The sequence below is a fragment of the Cricetulus griseus genome, chromosome 5, assembly GCF_003668045.3.
Source record: "Cricetulus griseus strain 17A/GY chromosome 5, alternate assembly CriGri-PICRH-1.0, whole genome shotgun sequence".
Taxonomy (NCBI): domain Eukaryota; kingdom Metazoa; phylum Chordata; class Mammalia; order Rodentia; family Cricetidae; genus Cricetulus; species Cricetulus griseus.
Window position 1 is genome coordinate 13,362,965 of NC_048598.1, and position 14,572 is coordinate 13,377,536.

Consider the following 14,572-nt stretch of genomic DNA (forward strand, 5'->3'; position numbering starts at 1 on the left):
AAGAAAGAAAGAGGAAGGAAGGAAGGAAGGAAGGAAGGAAGGAAGGAAGGAAGACGTATCCCCTAAGGTCAGCTCTAGGAAATCTATTTCTGATTCTCAAAAGCCCCAGGTACCCCAGGGTGACAGGAAGTACCCACTCACACACTACAAGTTGTGCCTGCTCCAACCCTGGTCCGTACCCTCACATCTCTCATGTCGCCCACCCTGAGGGCCGGTAAAACAAGACAGTGGCTAGTGGCTCTGCAATTGAGATCATGATCACACTGCCACACAAGGCCCAAGTCCTCTGGAGAAGGAATCATTACAGTGGTTCCAGAACTCGAGGTCCAGGGTCACAGAGCATGGAAGGGTGTGTGTATCTGCCTCGTGCATTTCCTAGACAGAGAACAAGGTGTTAAACACATAACTGAGAGAGGGCCTTACCAGAAAGCAGATGACATCTATGAGCAGGACCGTGGGGACGCCTCCGAAGGTGACCCCCTGAAGCACAGTGCTGCTGTTTCTGACTGAGCTGTAGCAGTAAGAGTCATTGTGATGGTCCCCAAGGGCCAGGCTCCCACGGATGGACACTGCCTTGGACTGCCGGGGATCCAGGAATGGGTAGCTGGTCATCATGCCTTCTCTCCCTAAGGAACAAGAACAACATCAGGGTGACAACTTTCAGTTTCCCCAGCCAGTGCTGACACATCCAAAAATAAGTGTCAGTCCCCATGCCCACCCTCCACCCCCATGCAACTGGAATAGCAGAGACCCTCAGCACAGAGCCAGGAAAGCTGCGCTCCATCCCTCTGTGCCTGGTGGAGTCCACAGTGACTATCTCCATTTATGGGAACAGCCCAGATGGTCAGACTAGATGACCCACCCAGCGACACAATGAGCAGATGCCCCAAAAGCGGGTAAATGAGGCAAAGGGCTGGGGGTGGTCAGAGTTAGCCGCTGCTGTGACTGAAGAGGTGCTCTACAGTTCCTCTAGCCTCATGCACCGCTGGGAAAATAACTCCTGCAAGAGTCCTCGGGCATCCCAGGCAGGAGAGAGGAGAGAGGCCCACAAAGGCTGGGAAGAGGAACCCTCAGACATCAGCAAACTAGGATGGGAACAGTCAGGAACACTGTTGGTCCATCTGAGCCAAGCACAAGAGCCCTCTCCAGCTACTCAGAGTGACAGAGCTGGGCTAGAAGACCAGTTGGACTTGGAATCCAAGTTTCAGAAACTTAATGGCCACCTAACTCCCAAACCAAGAAGCTGGATGCAGCAGGGTTGGACCTCACACCCTGACTCTCCACTCTGTAACTGCCATCACACAGTGCTTCCCTGAGAGGCAAAAGCAGGAGGGACAGCCAGAGAGGAGAGGCCTAGGCACTCCCAAGGACATGGGTGAGGCTCAGGGCAAAGCAGGCCCCTAGCTCCACCCTCTTCTGTCCACACCGCCCCTCTAACAGAAGGCTCAGTGTTTCATACAGACACAGCTGCAGGCTGGGTGCTGACTTGAAGGCTCCTGGAACCCCTGGCAAATCCAATGGAAATCTCTAGTGTCTGTCCCCTGGCACTGAAGCCTGGGGACTTTCATGCCCCAATTCTGGTCTGCCCTACACATCATATATTGGGGGAAAGTCATAAGAAAGCACCTCTCTCTTTCGGCTCCCACCTCCCCAAATCTGCTGAAATTGCAGTTCCCAGAGGATTTCCTCAAAGTCTGGTTCTTCTATCCACTAGAGAGACCCAAGTATTGGGGACAAGAAAAGGGTGTGTAGAGAACTGAAGCCGATGTCTGAACTACCTAAAGAGCTGGTAAAGTATCCTGGGTCATGGTAGGGAGGATCTCAATTCTGACTCATGGCACTGCTGTGCTGGGGACACACACACACACACACACACACACACACACACACACACACACACACGATGCAATACACCTGATAGGAAGTGAGAAAAGGATGGGAGGGAGTCAGGCCTAAGAGAATGGATCACTTTCTCTTCCTGTAAGGAACTTGCAGTGGCCAGAGGAAGAAGTGTGTGTAGTGCAATTAGCCATGGGTTAGTGGCTGTGAGCAGTCATGAATGTCATCTCCACCTTGAAGCTGAAGTTCCTGCTTTGTCTCCTTTAAACCTCGCCCAGAGGAGCAAGGAATGGTCTCAGAAGGCCTGCAGCCCCAACACTCAAGGAGAAAACAGGAGGATCAGGATTTAAGGCCAGCCTTGACCACAATAGAAAACGGAGACCAACAGATTTGGCTGCAGGCTCAGTGCTGACACCTCCTGAGGCTTCAGGCACCCCTGGCACTAATGGAAATCTCCACCTAAGGCTGTTTCAAAGGAAAAAACAAAAAGTCACCAGGATATTGAAATGTCCCTTCTGGTGATGCAAGGCCTTCTGGACACCACCCTGTAGGAGGAAGGACTGTGAGGAGGTCTCATTGGATTGGCCCCCCACAGTTCCTCAGTTTCAGTGAGTCACACCACTGGCCTGCTTCTTATTTCCTGCTAGGCTGTCCACTGTGACCTGCCCTCTGCAACACCAGCCTTCACAAACTGTCCTGTAGCAACGCAGATGTCCCCAGTGCCACATAAGGCACAGGGAAGCCACCCTCTTCCAGTTTAGGAATTCAGAACAGAAGCCCTTCTGCACCCTGCTCCTCCTCTCAGACCTGCCCAAATGTCTCTCTGCCCACATGCCCACTTTCTGGTTTTGCCCAGGGCTTTCTTCCTACCTGGCTGTCCACCTGAAACCCCAGAACAAGATCTCCACCAGCTCCCAGTGATCCTCTGGGCTACCCCACTCCTCTCTCTCCGCCCAGCAGTACCCACCGTCCCAGCTTCATGCCTCTTGTCCAATGGACCAAGGCCCTGCTAAACTCGGGAGGGCCTCTCCCTCACAATTGCACAGGGACTGTGGGCTAGAGGTGGCATCTATCCCAAGCCAAATCCTCATACAGACCTGGAAGGCTTCTGCAGCACCCCGAGGTCCCCTGAGGCTAGAATTAGAGAAAGGGAAACTCTACAGAGCAAACAAGGACGGCTTGGAAAGAGAAAACGGAAAATATCCTCATAAATGTTCACAGAGGGACATTGTCCCAAGGAAGGGAGGAGCCTGTGGTGCAGCTGGGGGTGGGAAGGGAAGCTCATGAGAGTCACTGTTTCAGGGGCCTCGGCCCCAGGACGGCACCTGTGGCTCCCCTTCCCTAACAGCCCAGCCACACTTGTAGTCATTTTTCTCTTCCAGGCGCATTTCCCCAGGAGAATTTAGTTTGGTAAGAACTAAGGGAGGGTGGATGTGGTGGTACACCCATTTAATCCCAAGGTAGAGGGCTACACAGTAAGACTGACTCAGAAATAAAACAAAGGAAAGAACTGAGAGCTCAGCCAGCAGAAGGGACAGGTGGCCGCTCTGCCTCATACAGACACCAAGGGCCGCCGCTGTGCCTCAATGTCCCCCAAGGGCTAGAATCAGGGGATCAAATGCAGCAAAGCAGACAAGGAAGGCTTGGAAAATGAAAAGAGGGGGAACCAAGTGAAGGCAACCTATGAGGCCCACAGTCTCAGACCCTCAGCTCTTCCAGCCAGGGTAACCTGTCAGAGGCTACTACTGGACCATTCCCTAGGCGCTCAAAGAGCCCGCCGTTTCTCGCCTTCCCAAAGGAACATACTCTGAGAGGGCCGGTGGGAGCACCCATCGAGGGGCAGCCAGACCAAGCCGAGAAGGCCAAACCAGCCCCTAAGGGCTATGAATGCTCAGAGCAAAGTGTGTGTCTAGGATGTGCAGCAAGGCCTGTGTTCACACCCTTAGCAATAGTCACCGTCCCACATACGCAAATGCTCAGTATTAAGCCGTCTCATTTCCAAATAAAAACAATAATAAAAATAAAAATAACACCGGGCAGGCCCTGGGACACAACCAGAGAGCTTCAGGACAGAAAATATGTTCCCAGGTCTTTTGCAAAAGTCCCTATAGCTGTTTGTCCCTGCTTGGGGCTGAAAGACAGCAATTCCACCCCACCCACGGTCTCAGGTAGCCAGGTTTATCAGGTCCCTGGATAAGTTGTCGCATGTGGTTTCTTCTCTCCCGGCTCTCCCCCCTGCCCCCACCCCTGCCCTTCTCCAAGTCCCCAGGTTTCCTCCACCTGACACTACCAGGGCAGGAGTGGTCACCAGACGGTTCGAAGCCCGCTCTAGCCGGGTCTAGCCTCGTAAGGAGTTGGAGAAGGCTCCGAGGCTGCCCTCCAAGTCAGGCGGAGAGATCGGACCCCGCAGACAAACTCCACGCAGAGGTGTAGGGTGGGAAGGATCGGCCACGCAGCCAAGGGCTGTCAGTAAGTCCCAGCAGCGCGGGGTTTGATTGGCACCCGCTAGCCACCTACCCGGCTAGCGGCGTCCGGGCAGGCGACCCGAGGCGTACTGCCCGGTGTGGACCCCTGCGGGCGCGACCTCCCCCTGCTCGGCTCCCCTGCCCACTTTACCTGCGGCGGCGGTGGCGCGCCGCGCGCGCCGGGGGAGTGGTCTGGCCGCACCTGGCGGGGCGGGGCAGCGTCCCCACCACTTAAAAGTTACAAAGTGAAACTCCGGTGACTCTTGCACATGCGCAGAGCTGCATCTGCGCGTTACCTAATTTGGACTCTTGGCCCGCGCCGGCGCCAGCTGGACCGCGAAGACTGCGCGCTGGGCAGTGAGCCCGTCTGTGGTCCTCTAACCCTGGTCCACGCGTGGCTGTCCTCGCCGAGGTCTACGGGCGGGGTCAGACCAGCTAACGCCCACAAGGCCGGGAGAGGACGTCTCCGGACTGCCTTTGCTTTGTGACCCAGCACATCCCCACTGAGAGACCCTGGGCCAAACCTAGGATGGCCGCGGCGCTGGAGAGTATCTGCAAACGTTCGTAATGTGGGATTGAATGTTCCCAGGAACTTCACAAGCTGGCCCAGTTGGGGCGCAGTGCGGGCGAGCACGGGGCACAGCAAACCTACCCTGCCCCCAGCCGTCTGTAGCCACAAAGACGCCCGCCACGGTAAGGAGCCGGGACCTGGAAGTTCCCAAGCACTGTCCTGCCCTAAATAAAGTACAGCATTTCTAGCGTTCTCTGGGACCGCACGTCACTGCTCCGGCCCGAGCCATCAGCGTTGCCAACTGAGGCCAAACATGCTGAGCACCCCGTGAGTTCTGGCTGGGACTTGGAGGTTTCCAGCGAACCAGGGGCCCCTGCACCGGCTTTGCCTGCCCCTCCCCGCCGAGGGCAGGACCGTCGCTGGATGTGCTAGGGGAATAGAGTGAGAATTGTGCAGGGCCTCTGCTGCAAACTACCCACTTTCAGGCCTCAGTTTCCACAAGGAAAAGGGTGGAACCGAAGCTCGCTGTGGCGTCCTTGCCAGCACTAACCAACTTCATGCCTAAAGCAGCTCCCCAAGAAACAGCTTCGCCCCTTTCCCTGTCCTCACTTCCATGTGTGAGCTTTCATCTTCTACTGTAAAGATAAAAGTATCCTCGCAGCCTCCCTGTCCCTGATTCTAGCCTGCGGCTATCTGAAGCAGGGTGTCTCTTTCCTCTCCCGATTCTCCTCTGCCTCTGAGGAGCGCCTGGCTAGGAGTTATTTCCCAGAACTTTCCTCTGTCCTTGTCTTCCCTTAGCTCTGCCTGGCCATGCCCCTGCTCCGCTACTGCCCTTGTTCAGGACCCCACAGCTAGCTAGCTAGCTGGCTTCTCTAGATCCCTGGTTGTAGTGTCCCCTGGTTATTCCCCCGGCTCCTCAGATTGCTTCTCTCTGTTCTCCCTTCTCCTGCTCTTGCTCCTGCTCCACACAATTTCAGCCTTTGTTGGTGATGCTGACATCTGCCTGGCTTGTGTCCTGGGGTCCAGCCCCAGTCATAGTAAGATGGGGGCACCACTACCAAAGAACAGAGCAGTTTAGGGCCCTTGATAACGGAAGGAAAGTCTTTCTATGGCTGATCTTCAGGTGGCAGTTGTCTCAAAGTCCAGAGAAGGCTGGGTTGGCAAAATGTAACAAAAGCAATAAACTAGGAGTTACAGATGTAGCTCAAGTTGGCAGAGTGCTTGGGTAGTGTGCATGAAGCCTACATTTGATCCTAAGAACTACATAAGCCAGCCATAGTTGTACACGCCTGCCATCACAACACTCAAATCCAAGGTCTAGGCCAGTGGGACGGCTCGGGGGTAAAGGCACTTGCCATGAAAGCCTGACTAGCTGAGTCTGACCCCAGAACCTACAGTTTTAGGAGGGAACCAACTCCCAAAATTGCCCTCTGACTTCCACAGCACATGCTGGCTGGCACTCACACACTCTCTGTCTCTCTGTCTCTGTCTCTGTCTCTGTCTCTCTCTCTCTCTCTCTCTCTCTCTCTCTCTCTCACACACACACACACACACACACACTATTTAAATTTAAAAAATATTTAAGGTCATCTTTAACTACATATGGCATTGGAGGCCATCCTAAGCTACACAACACTTTGTCTCAAAGAAGTAATAATACTTAAATAAAAATGGGCAGCTCCATAGTGAGACCCTGTCTAACTAAATAAATCTGGGGTGTGAGTTGGACTAGCCTGGATGCACCCAGTCAGTGTGCAAAGTAATTATTAAATCATTGTTTCCTTAAACCAAAACTGTGGAGGTTAGGGGTTGATCCTATCTCAGGGATCAAGATGAGAAGGTTTAGAGCACAGACTAGAGGATACAGAATTCTTAGCTAACAGCCATGCAGACTGGCAAGGAGACTAAGAGGTCCCTTCCCTGGACTGAGATTCTGCATTGTTTATTTCTTTGAAGTCTGTTATAGACAATGATGTGAGTCATGATCCCTGTATCAGTCTGAGGAATGAACCCTGTTCTCCTAGAATTATGAATGACTTTGGTTTTGGTTTTGTTTTATCTTGAGACAGGGTTTCTCTGTGCAGCCTTGGCTACCTTGGAACTGGCTCTGTAGAACAGGCTGGCCTCAAACTCAGAGATCATCCTGCCTCTGCCCCGTCTCAAAAAGAGAAAGAAAGAAAGAAAGAAAGAAAGAAAGAAAGAAAGAAAGAAAGAAAGAAAGAAAGGAAGAAAGAAAGAAAGCCCAAACAACAAAAGTTACGGAACAAAACATATTTATTCACATCTAGCAAAGTCCATATTACCTAGGTTGCACATGTTTGATACACTTGTGTCTTAGGTCCAAAGTCAAACCTGGGGCTCAGCCCAGATCCAGTGACAGGTTTAGGAATTCTGTCCTTAGCTTACAGCAACTATACATGTTAAGTGCTTTAACATACAGTGCAGTGAACAATATAAAGAGCAGAGGCAACTAGGTAGGGCCCCCTAGTGGCCAGTGAGTCACATTCCTTGAAGGGGTTAAGGCTGGTTCAGAGGAAGCAAATACAGAGCTCAGCACAGACGGGGCATTAGCCCATCCGGGATTCAGAATCCCCAGCTCTGCTGGAACAATAGAACACTTCAGATATACACGAAAGTCACATCCTCGGAGAGGCCACAGTCTGTGCCTATGGCTCCAGCCTCCTGGGTACGAGCGCGCCATCGGAGGCACAGCTACACCTCTGCACCCTCATGTTGGGCAGGCTGACCACCTGAGGCCTGGTCCTGCCTCCCTCCTTCATGCTGACAATCACAGGCAGGGAGGTCATCTCCGAGGCAATGCACTGCCGTGGCCCCAGAAATGGCCACTTGATGGTCAGGGACTCTGGCAGCTGCAGGCAGCTGCCCACACACTCATAGACCAGGAACCCCGGGGGTTCAAGGATCCAGTTCTCCGCCCACTTCATCCCCTGCAGGTCCAGATACATCTCTTGACGACAGCATCGGGTGCCTTCAGTCACGGGCGCCTCGGGGCCACAATTGCCTTGAGCTCTGTGAGAATGAGATACCAGTCGTCAACTGAGAAGGCTAAAATCAGGGAGGGAGACTTAAGATCCAGCTCGCCACTGGACTGGGCAGTAGTGGCACAGGCCTTTGATCCCAGCACTCGTAAGGCAGAGGCAGGTAGATCTCTGCGAGTTCGAGACCGGCCTGGTCTACAGAGTGAATTCCAGGACAGCCTCCAAAGCTACACAGAGAAACCCTGTCTTAAAGAAAAAAAGAAAGAAAGAAAGAAAGAAAGAAAGAAAGAAAGGAAGGAAGGAAGGAAGGAAGGAAGGAAGGAAAAGAAAAGAAAAGAAAAGGAAGGGAAGATCCAGCTCTTGGGGTATTCAAGAATTAGGCTGGGTGTATAGGAGAGCACTGGCGTGTTGTGAAGTCCTGGGTTCCAACCCTAGTGCCACAGCAAAGAAAACAACTGAATTGGACATTTATGTGGGGATGGGTAGCTAAGAACTAAAAAAAAAAAAAATCAATAATATTTACTGGGGGTTTCCTAACAGAGGGATTTTTCTAAATATTTTCACACTCTGAAACTTTGTCATTTCACAGTTAGGTCAAATTCCCCGTTTGTCTCTCGACTTCGCTTATCAATTTAACCCACAGCGCCTACCCGTAATCCTTGAGGTCCAGCGTGTGCAGCTCCAGCTGTGGCTCGCCCCGCCCCTCGCTGCCCGGAATCCCTTGAGCAGCAAAGCGAACCAACTTGTGAGCGCTCCAGGTCCCCGGGCCCAGATGCTCCCTCTGCACCGACACCTGCAGCAGCAGTGGCTGCCTCGGTCGGTTCAGCTGCTGCCAGAAGTTCACAGCCTCGGTCACGTCGAAGGCCTTCCAACCGCTCTCGTGGATGGACACGAGCCTGAAACACAGCTGAGCGTCAGGCGAGGGGACTAGCAGGCTGTCAGCTAGGCTCTGGAGGGGTCTCCCGTCCCGTGCTGTCCCCACTCCATCCTCCGCAGCTCCCCTGTACCAGCAGGGCCAAGCAGACCTCTCCCCAATTCCCCCAGTGCGCACACACACATACACACACACACACACACACACACACAGAGAGAGAGAGAGAGAGAGAGAGAGAGGGTGCTGGGGCCAATACCTGGAGTCGATGAGGGCGGTGCGGTTGGAACCATCTTCAAGGAAGCGTAGCCACTCAATGGTGACCCGAGCGCGGGCACTATGTGGGGACAGCCTCTTTTGCCTCCGGTGAGCAGTTCTGGGGACTGGCTCCTGGAAGAGCCGCAGCACGGCCTGCACCAGCTCGCTATTAGGTGGCAGCCGCTGCTCCATGCCGAACACTAGCAAGTGTGTGGAGGTCTCCGACACCAGGAACCTGCCTGCCACCTCTGTGGACATGGAGAGAGTCAGACCGGCCTCTACTGGCACCAGATAACCACCAGGGCGACAAGACTCAAGGCCAAAATTCCTTACTAATCCGCAGGAAGAGCTGGGAGCAGGACGCCCTTGGCACACAGTGAAAATGAAGTACTCCCTATCTAGGAATTATAGATTGCGTTGAGGCCCTGAATGCTAAAACAATTGTTGAGGTTGTTTCTTTTTTATTATCAACTTCCACCCCTGATGGTGGCTTTGGAACCCTGTGAGACTATAGCAATGTAGGGTCTTTTAGGGAGGGTTGCAGAAGAAGGTGGGTGGGGAGTACAGAGAGGCCACAGAGGTCAGAGAATGGAAATCCAAGATCAGGAGTGCAACCAAAACCGTGCCTTTATTACCAGGCAGACTCTGAGCCGGCAGTGGTGGCACACGCCTTTAGTCCCAGCACTCTGGAGGCAGAGGCAGGCAGATCTATGTGAGTTCCGGGCCAGCCTGGTCTACAGAGCTACACAGAGAAACCCTGTCTCAAAAAATCAAAATAATAATAATAACAATAACATTAAGTGGCAGACTCTTGTGAGAGTTTCTGCTCAATGGCGCATCCATGAGAGAGTCATCTCTATTACCTGTTCACAACCAGCATCCTTATGTCGCTAGGCCTAGGAGAGTAAGTTTGTGGCTGTGGCTGTGGCTGTGCCCCAGGGCTCATTCCATTTGGCGGTGCTACCATGCTGGCCCTTGCTATCTTGACAACTGAATACCTGTGTCCTCACTCTTCCAAACTTTCTGTTACCCAGGGCTGCCTCTACCCAGTCAGCTGTTCTCTGTCCGAGGCAAGACATAGTCAGCCACTCTTCTAGGTGACGACCCCAGGTGGCCTGGACCTCTCCTGGGACCCTGTTTTTCTCCATTCTCCTCCTCTTCTTGCTCCTGAATTTAACAGCAAGCTCAGCCCCTTTTCCCTAATCCCAAGCGTCCTTAAGTGCACAGTCAGGTCCCCAGCGCCCAGACCCAGCCACCCTCCCAGACCTGCTCCTTCTAACAACCCCCTCAGACTGTGACCCCAAGACTTCCACTCTGAGCCCCACAAAGCAAGGACCCATTGACACCACAGGTGGGAGGGCCCAGTGAACCTGTCTTTCCTAGAGACCTTGGACAAGATGGGAGCGCTTACCTCTAAAGTTCTGGCTGAACCTTTTCCCTCGGGAGCGGCTGGCATGGCTGTGCTGCAGCAGAGCAACATACTGGGCCCTCACATGGGAGGGGATGACTAACCCCTCCACATCAGCCTTGTCCAAGACAGGCGGCTCACTAAGCTGCAGCTGTTGCAGTAGGCTGCCCAGGACCTGCTCTCCAGTCAGAGCTGCCCCCGGGTCAACCAGGGACAGTGCCCAGAGTGCCCAGCAGAGCCACATGTTGCTTGCTGCCCAGGAGCGAGAGGAGCTGTGAGTGTGTGTGTCCCTGAGGTGTCCTAAAAGGGTCTTGAGTTTCCTGAGGGCTGGTGCAGACCAACTTTATAGCTGGCCCTGGGGTGGGGGGTGGGAAAGAAGGAGGAGAGAGGTCACACCCCTGGGACCTCCTGGGAGCTCAGCATGCAGCAAGCTGCTGAGCCCTGAGGAGGGGCTGTCTAGAAAGGACACAAAGGCCTGTCTGGACTGAGAACATCTGGTCACTACTGTCTGTTTCATATGCCTCAACTTTGACTGAAGGGTGCCTGACCAGTTAAGACATTCAGGGTGGGGGCAGTAATAGCTCAGTGGTAGAGCACTTGCCCTGCATTCATGAAGCCCTCAATTCAACCCCACTAAGGGCTGGGAGGAGTCCTGGAGCTGTGGAGTTCTCTGCTGGGTACCTGTTCCCAGTGTCTGGAATGCACACCTGTAGCGTTGTTCATTGCTACTCCTGAACCCTGGAAAGAACCAAACTCCAATCAACATCTGAGCTCTCCAACCGACTTGCCTCTCAGTACACCAGGCCAGGTGTTCAAAAGACTTCTGGGGCTGATTAGAGCCAGCATGGCCCAATTTGGGTAGACCTTCCTTGGCCACGAAGCCTGGGACTGGCCAGTAAGGAGCCCCATCCTTACCTTTCCTTGCCAAGTCCACCCTCTCCCAATTTTTGAGCCAAGAGAATTGTGGCTCAGAGAAGGAGCAACATAAAGACCAGTGCCCACAGCTGAGCAGTGGTGCACACCGCTAATCCCAGCACTCTGGAGGCAGAGGCAGGCAAGGCCAGGCTGGTCTACAGAGCGAGTGCCAGAACAGCCAGGACTACACAGAGAAACCCTGTCTGGAAAAGATCAGTGCCCACATAGTCAGTGCTTTCGATACTTCTGGTTATACTTCAGAGTCTGCTAAGCCTTCTCCAAGACACTGGCAAGACATCTGAATGTGGATTTGTGAGCTGCTTGAAGATTTGTACTGGAGAAATAAAATTAAGCAACTCACCAGGAGTAGGGCTGCTAAATAAAACCAGGACTGGATTTGTGACATGATTACACTAATAGATTATTCATTGTTTACCTGTGATTTGCATTACACCAGTATCTAGAGTTTTTATTTGCGGATTCTAGCAACCTCGGTCAGGGGCTAAAGAGAAAAGCCATAGTGGATTGCAAGACCTGTGGGTGTGCTCCATGGCTCTCCAGCAGGACCACCCTTTGTTATGCAGAAGAGCAGCTGTCTCCCCACCACTCCGGCCTGAGTCTGACCCAGGTCAGGCTGGAGATTGGAAAGCAGTCTCCAAACCTGGTCTTTGGCCTATTCCAGGAAAGGGGACTCCTGGAATGAAGCCTGGTGTCTTCCCTGGCTCTAGGCCAGTGTTCAGGGCCCAGGGTAAGGCAGTGGCCCGATCATGCCAGGAATGAGGGAAGGCTCAGGTAAGGGAGAAGGCTGGTGTCCCCCCAGTGTCACCACCACTCTCTGACTCCTATGATTTGGGCTGCCAGGTGAGGGCTGGAGCAGCACACTGCAATGGGAAGAGGGCGTCATCTTGGGACTTCAGAGCAGAGACCATCTGGAGAAGGATCAGACAGCAGGACCTCTGAGATCAAGGAAGCCAAAGTCCAGGACAATCTTTTCAGGACAGCTCCAAGTGTCTGGGGTCCCCTCACTGCGCAGGGACAGAAATTTTGTGTTTGTTTAACAAGTACACCAAGGCTGGCCCAGATGCCACAGGCAGTCTGACCGCACATCATAGAGCTTCCTAACCTGTGCCTGGGGCTATGTGGCCTCTGGGAGGCAGGGCAGGGGACATCCAGACCTGCCCTGGGTGGTCTCCCTGTTCTCCCAGAGTACCTCAAAGTAGACTTCCTAGGTCAAAGAGGAGGACACCAACTGCATTTCAGGCCATTGTCCCTTCTGCTTCCTGCCCGTGGGAGTTCACACACTGCTGCGCCAGAGTCACAAGCTGTGTGGGTCTGCAGACTTAGACCCTTCTCAAGAGATGTGAGTCTCCTCGGGGAGGCGCTTTTTACACCAGAAATTAGTCCAATTAATTAGGATGCCCACAGAATTCCTAGTAAGTCTCACAGCAGGCACTCAAGAAATGCTAACTGCCAGACGGTAGTGGTGCATGCTTTTAGTCCCAGCACTAGGAAGACAGAAGCAGACAGAGAAACCCTGTCTCCAAAAAAAAAAAAAAGAGAGAGAGAAGAAAGAAAAGAAAAGAAATGCTAACTGTCCCTTGCACTGTTATTTGAGTTGTGAGCTTTCTAAAATGTAAGTTGACTTTTTTTTTTTTACTCTTTTGAAAATAATTAGAATTCAGGAACATTCAAACCTGTGGAAGGGAACATGGGAAAAGGCAGGCTCTTCCCTTGCTCCTGCCTGCTCGTTTCAGCTCGATCTCTCTTACAAAAATCATGAAAAGGCTTCCCTATCAATCAGAGTCTACTAATCATTATTTGCACAATGTCTTTAAAAAGTATAAAAGTTTTAGTTTTTTTTTAAAAAAAAAAAAAAAGTCATCAGCCGCTGGGTGGTGGTGACGAATGCATTTAGTCCCAGCACTCCGGAGGCAGAGGCAGGTGGATTTCAGTGAGTTGGATGCCAGCCTGGTCTACAAAAAAGAGTTTCAGAACAGCCTCCAAAGCTACTCAGAGAAACCCTGTCTGGGGAAAAAAGTCATCTTTACAGATTGGGGCGGGGTAGTGTTGTTTAATCAGGTTTTCTGTTAGGAGATTTGTGGGCTATAAGTCAGGGTATGTTCTGCTTTGTTCGGTGAGTTGGTTTTTTTGTTTTGTTTCTGCACAGTGCTGGGACTGAACACGGGGGTCTTCAGGATGCTAAGCATGTGCTCTGCCATGAGCTATAGCTCAGTCCTAATTTTATTTTATTTTATTTTATTTTCCAGACAGGGTTTCTCTGTGGCTTTGGAGGCTGTCCTGGAACTATCTCTTGTAGACCAGGCTGGTCTCGAACTCACAGAGATCCACCTGCCTGTGCCTCCCGAGTGATGGGATTAAAGGCGTGCACCACCACCGCCCAGCTCTTAATTTTATTTTAAGAGATGGGGTTTCACTGTGTTCTACTGGCTAGCTGCCAACTCCTGAATCTAATTCAGCCTCTGCAGCAGGTGGAGAGTGTGTGGGTCACCATACCCAGTTTCCAATTTTATATTTTTCCCAAGCTGTGTGTTTATATATTTTTTAAACTTTTTGTTGTTTTTATTTATTTATTTGGGGGTGGTGGCACAGGTTTTGGTATGTAAGTAAATATCAGAGAACAACTTTCAAGAGTTGGTTCTCTCCCCTCACCACGTTGGTCCTGGTTGTTGGGCGTGGTATCAAGCACCATTCTCCATTAAGAAAGCCATCTCACTGATGCACATTTTAATTTTAGAAGCTTTGTATATGCATATAGTGAATATTGAGCAATCCCTCCTTGCACCCTCAGTACCCACACCCCCCTCTCCCTTCTCTCTTCCCAGTGGTCCTCCTTATAACCCTAGACAGTTCTACTTTCCTGATCTATGTGTGCATACGACCTAGAAGCCAAAATGAGAGAGAAGATGCAATCTCTGTGTTTCTGAGTCTCATTTAATTCCCTTAACACGATTATCTGCAGTTGCATCCATCTTCCTGGGAACATCGTAACTTCATCCCTCATAGCTGAAGAAAACTCTGTTGTGTATACACAACACATTTTCCTTTCTGTCCCTCTGTTTTGAGACATCAGGGTTGGTTCTCTGACTCACTGTTGTGAAGAGAGCTACAATAAGCACTGGTGTGCAAGTGTCTCTGTGCTGAGTCAACCTGGAGTTCTTTGGGCAAATACCCAGGAAGGCTCTAACTGAGTCATATGGGAATTTTCCTGCTTTGTTTTTTTTTTTTCTTTTCTTTTCTTTTCTTTTTTGAGAAACCTCCGTACTGAGTTTCATAGGGATGGGACGG

The 14,572-nt window shown here is 51.9% G+C and overlaps 2 protein-coding genes across 4 annotated transcripts in view; both read right to left on the reverse strand.

The window, feature by feature from the left end:
* Positions 1-4,582, reverse strand: part of Tmem63a (transmembrane protein 63A) — a 36,809-nt gene extending 32,227 nt beyond the window's left edge. The window contains exons 1-2 of one of the 3 annotated variants that reach the window (XM_027418818.2): positions 4,456-4,582; positions 424-626 (exon numbers count right to left, since the gene is read on the reverse strand). In XM_027418818.2, coding sequence (XP_027274619.1) covers positions 424-615 — 192 coding nt within the window. In that variant the 5' untranslated portion in view covers positions 616-626; positions 4,456-4,582. Of the gene's footprint in view, positions 1-423; positions 627-4,455 lie in introns of those variants that run through there. The other 2 variants (XM_027418819.2, XM_035445168.1) reach the window with 2 other exon arrangements.
* Positions 4,583-7,071: 2,489 nt separating this feature from the next.
* Positions 7,072-10,706, reverse strand: LOC100751377 (left-right determination factor 1). The gene is made up of 4 exons (XM_027418826.2): positions 10,355-10,706; positions 8,945-9,191; positions 8,465-8,710; positions 7,072-7,845 (listed from the first exon to the last, which is right to left on the reverse strand). Exons 1-4 carry the CDS (start codon positions 10,593-10,595, stop codon positions 7,482-7,484), a joined length of 1,098 nt encoding a protein of 365 aa, XP_027274627.1. The 5' UTR covers positions 10,596-10,706; the 3' UTR covers positions 7,072-7,481.
* Between the last annotated feature and the right edge of the window lie 3,866 nt (positions 10,707-14,572).

Bases quoted from the DNA above. Each gene is read 5' to 3' on its own strand.
- LOC100751377 (XM_027418826.2), bottom strand. From the start codon at position 10,595: ATGTGGCTCTGCTGGGCACTCTGGGCACTGTCCCTGGTTGACCCGGGG. The intron at 9,192-10,354 runs GTAAGCGCTCCC...CCATGTCCACAG, and splicing joins GTTCAGCCAGAACTTTAGAG to AGGTGGCAGGCAGGTTCCTG. The intron at 7,846-8,464 runs GTAGGCGCTGTG...TCATTCTCACAG, and splicing joins CTGGACCTCAAGGATTACGG to AGCTCAAGGCAATTGTGGCC.